At 39.4% G+C, this 12,768-nt stretch overlaps 1 protein-coding gene and 1 long non-coding RNA gene across 3 annotated transcripts; one reads left to right on the top strand and one right to left on the bottom strand.

The window, feature by feature from the left end:
- The first annotated feature begins 1,340 nt into the window (after positions 1-1,340).
- LOC111253918 (elongation factor-like GTPase 1) lies at positions 1,341-8,863 on the top strand. 2 transcript variants are annotated; one of them, XM_022814160.2, is made up of 12 exons: positions 1,341-1,689; positions 2,257-2,324; positions 2,618-2,831; positions 3,076-3,341; positions 3,499-3,812; positions 4,086-4,339; positions 4,517-4,720; positions 4,931-5,124; positions 5,287-6,201; positions 6,501-6,746; positions 6,875-7,231; positions 7,851-8,863. In XM_022814160.2, exons 1-12 carry the CDS (start codon positions 1,593-1,595, stop codon positions 7,932-7,934), a joined length of 3,213 nt encoding a protein of 1,070 aa, XP_022669895.1. In that variant the 5' UTR covers positions 1,341-1,592; the 3' UTR covers positions 7,935-8,863. The 2 variants fall into 2 exon arrangements, with proteins under 2 accessions (XP_022669895.1, XP_022669897.1); XM_022814162.2 differs by having other exon boundaries at positions 1,342-1,689; positions 4,937-5,124.
- LOC147754626 (uncharacterized) lies at positions 8,392-12,533 on the bottom strand. The gene is made up of 2 exons (XR_015317834.1): positions 12,030-12,533; positions 8,392-10,868 (listed from the first exon to the last, which is right to left on the bottom strand). It is a non-coding gene; the product is annotated as an uncharacterized LOC147754626 (long non-coding RNA).
- Between the last annotated feature and the right edge of the window lie 235 nt (positions 12,534-12,768).

Raw genomic sequence — 12,768 nt, 5'->3', positions numbered from 1 at the left:
AATAAGCAGTAGTTTTCGACCTAGTCCTTTATACGTACGTGTAATTGTTTTTGTAACTTCGAATAATATAATCTATTTCTAAATCAGTTAATTTCACTCCCATAAATCCTCTAGTCTACGCTTGTTAACGTTTCAAAATATATAACTACAATTTGTAAATAATATACTAATTTGTATATTTGTCATTTAAAAAGAATATAGATAAGTTGAAAATTTGGCATCCATTGCGTACATAACTACAGCTTTGTTTATTTCCTATAGTTATTCCTCAAGGATTCACCGATGACTGAGTAGTACAACGTTTGGTCAAGATAGGATAGTTCTGAACCACCCAAATAAATTTATTTTTCTCTGCTTCACTGAAACTCACTACTTTATTTTGCTGGAAGTTGCAATCTTTATAGAAAATGCTACACTGTGTCGTACACTGGGTAGTTCTTTTTGCCTATAGAGTGCTATCAACTGCCAAACAGGACAGTACACGTATCTATGTTCCTGTCGCGGCAAAGCAAACACCCCTTTTTCAGGTTTCTGTGCCTCATAGTAGGATTGTTCCAGTCGGAAGATATATTTTTTGCATCAGCTCTGCTGTGTATGTAATTTACGCTTTACATCAAATATGGGTGTGTCGATAATGAATGGACCGTATTTTCGGACGGATAGAGAGACAGTCACAGATATGTATGTATATATATCAGGGATAGAGTCGGCTAAATATAAGAAATAGATATCTATCGACTAAAAAAAAGAAGAAATTTTAAAAAGCGCTTTTCATGTTTCACTGCTTCTCGTTTTCGTCATGTTTAAAAATAACAGAAGTCCTAATCTAAAACAAGCTAGTATGCTGATTAGTCATACAAAGAGGTGATGTGACTGTATATATTTTTTGCTACAATGTATTAAAATCATTTATGTATTTAATTCGGAAAGAAGATGTATATCGGCCTAAATGATGGCTCACTCTCCTACCCTGTACGATTCAATAAGACGCTGTGGTAATTATAGTTCATTCCGTGTCGTAAATACTCCACTGGGTAAAAGTCAGCTTGAAAAACGGTTTATTTTATAAAGAAGCATTTCTTCCAAATAATTTACTAGAATACCTTTAGCTGATCAGAGTCAGTTAAAAACTAGCAAAACCCATAGCGGAGGAGGGAATGCAATCAAAAAATGTCACGAGATCTGTTAACAGAAGGCATCTAAAGACGAACTTTAATTGCTATGATCAAAGCCTTGATTTATGTGAATGGGAACTTCTTTTTTGTTGTCTCCCTATTTTAAAATGACCCGCCATAGAACCGAAACGCCCTCTCTCAGGTGATCAGCGAATGGCAAAACACAGGAGTTGACTTAGGGATGCAATTTTTAGGGTCTTGCGGCTTTCGAGAGTAGCGTTCAGTGCCAGGGTATGAGTACATACCACGTGCCGGTGCTAAATTACGTTTATTTGTGCCTTGTTGTTGTTCGATATAGTGTGCGTAGTGTAGACTCCGTTATAAAGTGTCTCTTTATTGTTGTTACCTGATTGTTGTTTTGGGCCACAGTATTCCCGCAATCGTCTGTGATATTTAATAAGAAGCAACTGCTTAGACATGTCGCGACAGAAAACGCCACTCCAACTGTTAGAGCAGCTTCAAAAGAAAACTGAAAATATTCGAAATGTTTGCATTCTGGCCCACGTCGATCACGGTAAGTTCGGGGAATTTAGGAGAATATATCAAGTTAGAATTTAATTAAAGAAAAAAATCATGTCATTTGTATAAATTAAGTTATTTTTCAAGATGCGATAGGAGAAAAGGCTGAACCGCTTTTTAGTTTTTACGTCTTTTTTTTATCTGTTATATTTTTACGTCCGTTTTTATTTTATCAGACATTTTCAGTTATAAAGTCTCTGCACAATTGTGTATTTAAATAGATACTAGGTAATTTGTGCAGTTTCAATATTCTGATAACGTCTTACTCGTTGCTATAGTGACTAGTTAAAAAAACATCAATTTAACTGAAAATTATTGAGAATAGAGGAAAAATACTGGATAATATGCCACCCTTTAATAAGGTGATTTATTAAGCACAAAGAATTCGATGACATAATTAATTTTTTTCTACATTATTCCGTGTGTCAATGTAGACGAAGATATGAGAGTATTCAAGATGTCTTTTGTTAAGGGTTATTACAGATATAATTAATCTGCAGAAATTAAACGAAACATCGCATTCTAAAAAGCTAAAAAAGTCTGTTTCTATTGGACTGAACAGGGAAGACTACGTTGGCAGATTCACTGGTTGCCAGCAATGGAATCATTTCTCAGAGGATGGCAGGGAAGGTTTGTTTCTTCTAGTGGTGCACTTTTAAAATCTATCCCAAGTGTAGATTTCGTATATATTATAGCGAGCAGTAATCATTTTTTCCCAATTTACTCGTTTAATAATTGAAATAGACTTCGTACATTCATGAAAGATAGATTAATTTAACCCATAGAGACATCCATGGGTTTGTAGGCTGTATCGAAAGAAGTTCGCTTTAAGCCCTATGTTACGTTTGCGACTTTTCTTCAAGAGCGAATCAAAGAATTATCATATTGTTCTGTTCGCAAATAACTTGAATTCTCTGAAAAAGGTCCGTTATCTGGATTCGAGGTGGGATGAACAGGAACGTGGAATTACCATGAAGTCGTCCGCCATTTCTCTGCACTTTGCCCTGGAAACAGGCAGCAAAAAGGAGTATCTCGTCAATCTCATTGACTCACCAGGACATGTAGACTTCACCTCCGAAGTAACAACGGCTATCCGACTTTGCGATGCCGCAATTGTAGTTGTTGATGTTATTGAAGGTCAGTCGCACTCTGTCATGATCTATTTATTTCGAAGCGATAAATACGAGCGCATAGTCTACTAAAATAAGCTTACAGTTATAATGTAGAGCGGCACACTTAAAAACTAACAACATCTTCAGTGATAATATTACTGTTTTACTAAATCCTAATTTTGATTGTATGATTGGTTCAAAATTGTTAGAGCGCACATATAGGTGCTAATTTTACTTTTTGTTATATCATTGTTGTTTTAACAAAACAGGAGTTTGTGCCCAAACAAAGGTAGCCTTGGAGTTGATTTACCGTGAGCAACTACGTCCCGTTCTAGTATTAAACAAGATTGATCGATTGATCCTCGAGAAACAAATGACCCCACTTGACGCATATGTACGGCTACAACAGGTTCTCGAACAGGTGAACGCTGTTACCGGCGAAATGTTTACCAAAACGGCTCTTGAGAGAATTGGCTTACGTCAGGACGATACAGAAGTTAAAGATCAAGGAAATTGTGTAACCAGCGAGTCAGAGGTAGGTGCCCCAGACTAGATTACAAATGAAGTTCAGTATTGAATTCTAAACCTTCGAGCTTATAAGAAAATTAATGTAGTAAATCGTGAATATTATAACTCGTGGAATATTTTAACATCTACAAATAATAAAAGGACCAATGGTTTTCTTGTCGCAGATATACGACTGGGATGCCCGTCTTGACGATATTGATGATTCTACATTATACTTCGATCCTGCCAGTGGTAACGTTGTGTTTACCTCTGCCATGGACGGCTGGGGCTTTTCAATTGAGGACTTTGCTAGAATTTACTCGGTAAAATTGCGTACTCGATACGAAATGTTGCGACGAACACTTTGGGGCGACTTTTGTCTTAATATGAAAGCAAGGAAAATCCAAAAAGGTGCCCAGGCTAAAGCCAAAAAACCACTGTTTGTGCAGCTAGTTCTCCAACCCATATTTGATGCCTATGAAGCTATCTGCATTAAAAGGTGAGTTAACGGTATATAGCTGTGTTTTTCTCTTAGTCCCTATCGCTATAAAAAAAATCAGTAATTTGTAGTAATTTTGTTTATGGTTTAGGATATTCTGCTAGAGGAGATAAACCGTAATAACAACGCTTCTTAAAACAAGGTCTTAGTGCTATGGTCACTGAAGGCCCTTCGTCTGTTATATCTACAGACACTTCTCTTATTAAATAATGAGTAAGGCAAATATAATTGTAGCACCATAACATAATATCTATTCACCTCGCCTCTCGTTAGGGACAACGAGGCATTAGAGAAGATGTGCACTTCATTAGGAGTAAAGCTGCAAGCTCGAGATTTACGCCAGACTGATCCTCGCGTAAAAGTTCGTGCCATGATGAGTGCATGGCTTCCTTTGTCGCGAACCGTACTCAGTATGGTGTGCCAATGTGTTTCACCACCCGGCGAAATGCCAGAGCAGCGAGTGAATCAAATTCTTAACCTTAACGATACTCAAGATCTTCCTGAAGACTCTGTTACTATGAAAAATGGTGAGTCCCTGGTTCAAACTCAATTGTATGCATAGTTTATTCTACAATTCTGATCGTAAATAGTTGTAAATGGGAATCACAGTTCTTATAGAGTTCAAGCTCTCTGAGTAGGCTGACCTGCGCGCAATAGTACCTCTGATACTTAACTTCTTATGTATTGCTTCGTCTTACTTTCAGCTTTGCGCGTCGGTGACCCATCCACAAATGCTCCAGTGATTTTGTTTGTGTCAAAGATGTTCGCTGTCGATAAAGCCTCATTGCCGGAATACAGGCCCATACAGCTGACGACTCAAGAAATGGCCGAGAGACGTACTGAGGCAAAACGAAGGCTTGAACTCAAATCACAGAAAATAGAGCAAAATGATGAGTCGACTAAACAAGGTGCTTGAATAATCTGGAAATGAAATTTTAGGCTCCGTTCTGAAATTTGAATGAAATAGACGTTTCGGTTGTTCTCTCTTTAAGTATATATATATATATATATATATATATATATATATATATATATGAACAACCAGGGAGTTTTCTTGCTGTAATAAATGAGCGAATTTATATTCCTCGCAGTTATAGTGTTATTGAATTTTCAATAAGTTTCAGATTGCGAAAAACCATTAGATGAAAAGTTAGATGAAGAAACTAAAAGCCATCTAACAGAGTCTCTCGAGGAGAACGAAAACACAACAGTTTTTGTGGGCTTTGCCAGAGTCTTCAGTGGAACACTGAGAATAGGAACTGAGCTTTACGTCCTGGGACCAAAGCACGATCCACGAACTTTCTTGACTAAGGTATCTTTTAGCTTTATTTATGCAATCGTAAAATAAAGAATGCTGACCTGCATTTTGTTGGATCATTATCTTCCGTGATTTAACAATCAACAATTTCTAGGAGACCAGCAATTTGTAAACAATACGGTGAAAGGTAACGAAAATCTTAATTTGTTGTAACAGAATCCCACACTCCAAGTGGACCAAAAGCGGACACTGAAAGACCTCCAAGCTGACGAGCATGTAACTCGCATAACAATTGATCGACTGTATCTGCTTATGGGAAAAGAACTCGCGGCCATAAACGAAGTACCTGCTGGAAACATTCTTGGTATTGGTGGACTGTTAGAGCAACACGTTGCAAAGTACGCGACCCTGAGTAGCAGCGTGATGTGTCCAGCATTTACTGACCTAACGTCGCCCGTTGCTCCTATTTTGAGGGTAGCGCTTGAGCCGAAGAATCTTCAAGATATGCCTAAACTTATTCACGGCATGAAATTACTCAACCAAGCTGATCCGTGCGTACAGGTGATTCTACAGGAAACCGGGGAGCACGTTCTGATAACGGCGGGAGAAGTACATCTTGAACGTTGCCTGTTAGATCTAAAGGAGCGATTTGCCAAAATCGACGTGACAGTCTCTGAACCTATTGTTGCCTTCCGCGAGACTGTCGTCGAACCTCCAAAAACCGACATGGTTAATGAGGTGATTGATATTTCAAATAGGCTAACAATTAAAGAGGATGATGGAGATAAGACAATTAATCCCGACCGAAGCGTAACTTTATTCACAGCTTCCAAACAGAGTTTCCTCACTATCAAGGCGCTGCCTCTTCCAGAAACAATAGCATCCCTGCTGGATTTGGAGACATCTTTATTGAAAAAGTTTGATCAAGCTAAGAAAAAAGAGCGAGAAAATAACTCAGAAATTGGCTGCCAGCTTACAGAGAGAGTGAAAATGTTTCGGGAAAAGCTTCAAAAGACGTTTGGTGAATCTGATATCGACCTGTGGAAAAATTTTGATGTCGAACAAATCTGGAGTTTTGGCCCGAAAAAATGTGGACCGAATGTGCTCATTAATGCCGTCAAAGATTTCCCAGTAAGTTTAAAAATACCAATCTTCGTTATTGGGTAGACTAGCGAATATTCAACAGATAAAAAAATTAATTTTTTTTAGGGCTGCGCACACAATGTAAATAGTTAAAAACTGTAGAAAAGATATCAAGAGATCAATTTTGAAAATAATTTTCGCTGATTGGTTTTGTCGTACAACCATATAAAATGTGGAAGTTTGCAATAAATCGGGATAGCGTTGTAGGAACTGTGGTTTTTGCAGTTTAGCATAGTTTGCTCTTTACAGTACACACAGTTAATTCGTGTTTCCAAATCAATTTTCAGGTTAGCTATTGGGAAACTGTCGATAAAAGCCTGGGTGAGCGGCAGTTGTTGGAGAGCAACGTCGTGTCTGGGTTTCAGCTTGCCACTCTAGCGGGGCCATTATGCGAGGAACCGTTGCGCGGTGTGGCATTTGTGGTTTCAGAATGGGAGATTGTCAGTAGCAGCGAAGACGCAAGCTCCCCATATGGACCTCTATCAGGACAAATTATGGCTACAGTCAAAGATGCTTGTCGCAAAGCTTTTCAGGTTAGAATATTTAAGGGACCGTTACGTTGATTCAGATATTATTCCAGATATTATTCGTATATATCTTTATTGGTATCTCTGTTGACTGGATTTTATACCGTAGTCAACCTGCTTCCGCTTGATTGCAGATTCAGCCACAGCGCTTAATGGCTGCTATGTATGAATGCACAATAGGAGTCACGGCGGAGGCTTTGCGAAAAATGTATTCCGTTGTTGCACGACGACATGGCCGCGTAACATCTGGCGACCTCATCGAGGGTAGCTCATCCTTTGAAGTCCGAGCAGTGTTACCGGTCATTGAAAGCTTCCGGTTGGCCGACGAAATGCGCAAACAAACAAGCGGTTTAGCTCAGCCGCAACTGTTCTTCAGCCACTGGGAGCTAATTGATGTCGATCCTTTTTGGGTGCCGAACACCGAAGAAGAGCTGCTACATTTCGGAGAAAAAGCCGATTCGGAAAACCGTGCAATGAAGTACATGAACCAGGTGTGTATTTTTGATTCATGTAGCAGTTTCTTTTATATAATAATAAATTATCTTAATCATCCATTTATCATCCATTTATGCTGTAACTAAATTATCTTAATCATCCATTTATGCTCTAACTAAATTATCTTAATCATCCATTTACGCTGTAACTGTAAGATCGCTAATTATTTGCGAAGCTGTGGGATCTAAATGTACGTTATCATGATAAAATTTCAGCGTTCGCAAACTGTTGGTCGTTATGACGTATTGTCCAAACAGTGTCCGACTTGTTGACGAGGAACGGGGCATACATACGAGCGTATCTATATCAAATACGTTATTATAGCAAAGTATTGGTGTAGAATAATGTATTTAACAGTCATTATGCTAAATACATTATTACATACACCTAATCAATAATAGTTGATTTGTAGAAATTTTTTGGCTGGTGCTTGAGGTTGCCAATCGCGATGTCTATATGTCAGTTACCTGACCACGGCATAAGATCGAGACACAAAAGCAGGTATCAAGGCATGACAGAGCAGTTGTTCCAATAGGATTCTAGATAGCTGTAGATGAGTATGCTTGATATCAGCTTCTAGTGCATCTAAATGTTACTCTTTACGCTCATTAACAGGTGCGTCGGCGTAAAGGTCTCAAAGTGAAAGAGCATGTTGTCGAACATGCCGAAAAACAACGAACTCTTAGCAAGAAGAAATAATGAAACAACACGGTCCTGGTACAGACTGTGATTGGTGATTGATCTTCATTAACAGTCAAAACAGCAGTTACAGAAAGGATGTCTTCAGCCGTCGTCGTTTCCAAAAGTGTAGTAGTCGCTACATTTGCTAATACTACTACCGTTACTGCATGGCTAGAATCGTAGTGCGTGACTTGACGCAACCGTAAACGCTGATTGAGTTGCCGTCTTGTTGTTGCATAAATCGCGAAGCTAAAGAGAGCAGAGACTCCGTTGGCTTTCATCAACTGGTTGGCTGAGTGACTCCTCATTAAATGTGGTGAAAATGATTAAATCTGGTGTAAAAGGTATATAAAGTCGCAACGCGCTTTCGCTACTCCCCATGCGAACGGGTACTGAGCCACCCAGAAAATGTTCCGCCTGCGCGCTCCTCGGCTAATTAGCAGTCCATCGGTCTTCATGATAACGTTCTAGGTGGCACGTATTTTGGCACAGTTACATGCATGACATCTTGTGGGCGCAAGCCACAACTAGGTGATGAAAAAAACGAAGACTGTTATCCATTGTCGCGAATTATTGTTTATGAACGAATATTGTCAGATAGTGACATGTGAAAGAATGTTGTCAGATAGTGATATGATGATGAGAAAACGCATAACGAGAAAACACGTAAGGTGACCCAAGAGCTGCTTTGTAGACACAAGTCGGGTGCGTCGTAAGTATGAGGTGAGATCTCATGAATTCCCCTTCATCGTTATGGCTGTAGAGGTATCGCTGTTGTTCTTATGTGATGCTATGTTGTTAACGCTGATACGCCGCCTATGGTGTTATTCATGGGACGTTTAACATTGGATTGCTATGATGTCACTGTGAATGTGAATAAAGTTGGTGAACCGAATAAGGCTTGGGCGTCACCAGCCACGAGCCGGTCACCATTGTAGTTTACTAAAGCTAGTTGTTGTTATTGCCTTCGTTCTATTCTATGCGTTCTGTAAATATCTCTCCTACCGTAACAATAGATATGCTGCCAGGCGTGACGCAATACGCTCGCCTCACGACTCAATGCAAACTGCGTGAGCTATAGCCGCGCTGGCCCCATATAGCAAGAAATTTCTTGGCGGAGATCACCTGCTCCATTCGCGGAAAAAGCGATGGGTTGGGGTGGAGTGTGAATAGAACGAAGCTGGAAATGGAAAGGGCAAAGGAACGGCAGAGAGAGGTGATCCTCGTACTGCTCTATATACAACCGATATCTCAGTCGATTCCTACATACGTATAAACCAGTAATACTGCAATATAGGACAGAGATGTATGTAAGTTTGATATTACTGCTAGGTTGATAACGGTCCTGTATATAATTTCTCTTCTATGCATATTTTATGATCCCGTGAAAATAATAGTAATAAAAATAACTGTAACGAACCGGCCCTGGCTGCCTTTGAAATGAGCCTATTATAGCAGCATCCTAATCAGGGAAATAGATACTATGCAAGTAGAGTGGGCACGCTACCACCAGCATCGTCAAACGTGTTGTTCGATCAGTTCCCACAAAATGCAAGGCATGTGGTGAAGTGTGATTAGAACAGTGTTCATCGGCAAATTTCTTCAGTAGATGACCAGGAAAAAAGCATAACGAAAGTACGAATCTACTTGAAAATAGATTCGGATCCCTACCGACAACGCGAGTGACTCGCGCGGCATTCTTACCGACAGCAGCTCAGCAGTCGAATTTATTTTTCGTACGTAATTTTCAGTGCAGTTCTCTAAGGGCGGCTCACAAGTGCTAAGGTCGCATACCCTACACGCCAAATCGAGACATGGTATGAAGGCAAACGTTTTCCGAGAAAAATTCGAAGATTAGAAAAATGGGTTGAGGTAGTAAGTCCCTGGACGAGGCTGGTCAAAAATTTTTGACTGAGATGGCCGTAAAAGGCGCAAATGGCATAACAAATTGCTCGTCAAGTTCCATCTGGTCGGTACTGTATTCTCCATCAATCTCCATCGGTTCTCCTATAAACTGATCATAAATGTCCATCCCCGCAACGTACGGCTCACTCGTATCCATCGGTTCTGTTTCGGTTTGCTTAATGGCGCTTAATGCATAAAAGATCGTACGTTGGCTTCTACCGTTCATAATAGTAATTCTTGGATTGCTGTTCCGCAGAACAGCGGCACACGTAGTGGGACCACACCTGTAGGAGGTTTCAGCTTCGTCTCTATCAGTCAAATCTGGACTGAAATATCCATTGTATATTAGAAACTATCAATGTGTTGAACTATCTGTAAAATTTCCAATATAAGATCTACATGGTTCTGCTTAGTACTTACGCAATTATAAAGCTCATCAGGGAAGGTTCGTGAAGTAAAATGTCTTTTGATAAAAAAACGAAAGGCCTTAAAGTAGAAGTTGAGATACGTGTGTGATGTTTAAATTATCTATGCAATCTAACAACGCACGTTTGTTTAGTTAAGCTTATAGTGCGAATAAAAACATGGCTATCAATAGTAGAGTTCTCAATCAATAAAAATCTGCGTCAACTGATTGAACCACACATCAAAAACAGTTTGTTGAAGTGAGTGAACCCTCATCTAGATAGTGTCATACTTGTGCCCAAGGTGATTCGATGTAAATAAAGTAGTACAACATACAGATTTTTAAATCCCGTTGTAAATACTTCGGTCGTCGTGCGTTCAAATGATTGTTCATTAAAAACAACGCAGTCACTTTAATATATATTATGTGTAATGATTTAGTCCTAGTCTGAGCGGTATCTCTGCTAAAACCCAATATAACGCCAACGCCAACGATGCTATAGAAACAGCCAGTAATTTGTCTAAAAGCGCCAAATATATTGTTTGTGATCATTAATTCATAGCTAAATGGGGAAAAGCTTACCTCAACGTTTGAGATCATGTTTCGAGTCTTGTAGTACCGTTGTGTCAGGCGACTGGCCCCTGCAGGAAACAAGCGCGGAATCTTTGCTTTTTAGTTTAGTAAATATACACATCGCAACTGCACCATCGCGGAAATCATGCATGTCCAAAAGTCTTGGTACACAGACCAATGGCTCTTATTTACAGAGTGCTGAAGATACATTCGGATAAATTTTTTGTGGGGAGTTATACGGCGTGTGTGTACCCACGATTCTTAGAACGAGAACAACGCCTGTCATTTCCTGTACAAGACCATAAGTCATTTAGGGTGAGGCAAGGGATCTACTGCTGCAATAAAAGATTAATTATTTTTGGATACTCTTGCGTTAGACATATCCTTGCCAAGATTCTTAGCTGTTTTGGTTACTCGTGATTACAACTGTGAACCTGGCTACTGAAGAACCAGGAGCAGATTTTTATATAAAACGAAGATAAACACGACAGAACATCTGCTGTAGGGGTTCACGATTAATTAAAAGGGAGCAAAAGTGCAATTTTTATTATCCTGAGGTTTTGGTTCACCCTTTGGTACTGCATTTAAGACGACAAGAATATAATGGCTTAAATTATTTACTATAATTAAGTACAAATATTATGCCTTAAGACAAAAGCGTTTGCATTAGATGCACAGCATTTGTGTTAGATGTGAAAATTAATCACAGAGACGATCCTTAACGTTACAACAATTCAAATGCCCCTTTTATCAGTAGAACCAAATTTTCAGCCGATGTCCGCGCTCTTAGTATCCTCTCCGGCGTTAGACAACATGTCACAAGACACACTGCTTTCAGGAAAATCTATCTATTACTAGGGGCATCGTAGGTATGGCTACTGTTGCAAACGGTAGACCACACATTTTTACTTCTGATGGCTCACCGGCGACCATGAGCAGGTTAATGAAATGGTTGCTCAGGTGGCTGAGTAAGTGGGTACTTCCTGTATTTAATGGCCTCTTTGCAGCCTAAATTTGAACCCGTGTGTGATCGAGGAAAAATCCATGGAACTTAAGTGTGACAATGCCGTCTCGCTAACTGCCGCTATCAAAGAATGTGAACAAGACTGTTGTAACGGTTGTGAAGGTTTCAGGCTTTAAAAAACAATAACAACTACTTTAATAGACAAATCCTTCAGCAAACAATTCATCAAAATATCTGTGTTCTGTTATAAACAGTATATACACACCTTCGGAAGGCGAATGATGCGAGAAACAGTAGAGCGGGGTGTACATATGGTACTCTAATTTATGCCGAGAAGTCTGTTAAAATTTTGTCGTCAGCATTTACAATATTCGAGCCACACATGGTCATCAGTCAGATGACTGCCAGGTGAAACAAAGCAGTGTTTCAAATGCTCCCAAAGCCGACGCGATCCTTGGCTATTATTAATCGAAAGTGCTGTCTTTACTTACAGTATTATACTCATAATTGGTAAGCACCTAGTGTTCTACGGAAATCGGATTGACCCAGAGCGCAGCTTGGCTATTGGGCTGAATTCACAATAATGTGCAGATTACGCTTCGAGAAAGCCTGAAATTAACAGGATCTTGCTGGCTTTGCATTAATGCATAAAACTTTTGAAAAACGGCACTACCCCAGTTAAATAAAGGCTTTAAATTTCTTCAGACCTAGGAATTGCACATTTTACCATCATAGTGTTGTGATACATTCACGGAAAGTTAAAGTTGCAACTAACCACAAGCTTCGACAGTTTCTAGATGAGTCAGCGATTTTAGCAGCAGCTCGAGATGCACATTGAGTATTTTTTCTACATTAAATCAAGTTAGCGAACATTATTAGTTGAAATAGAAAATTTCGTAGTAAATTAACACGATAGCCTACCCTAAAATCTAGATCTGCTAAAGGGGTTGCCGTTTAACCGCGGTTTCCATTTTGTTTTACATAGTATAGTCGATGGAGTGATT

The sequence above is a fragment of the Varroa destructor genome, unplaced genomic scaffold (assembly GCF_002443255.2).
Source record: "Varroa destructor unplaced genomic scaffold, Vdes_3.0 BEIS01000007.1, whole genome shotgun sequence".
Taxonomy (NCBI): Eukaryota; Metazoa; Arthropoda; class Arachnida; order Mesostigmata; family Varroidae; genus Varroa; species Varroa destructor.
The sequence above is the reverse complement of the archived record's forward strand: the minus strand, read 5'-3'. Positions and strand labels throughout refer to the sequence as shown.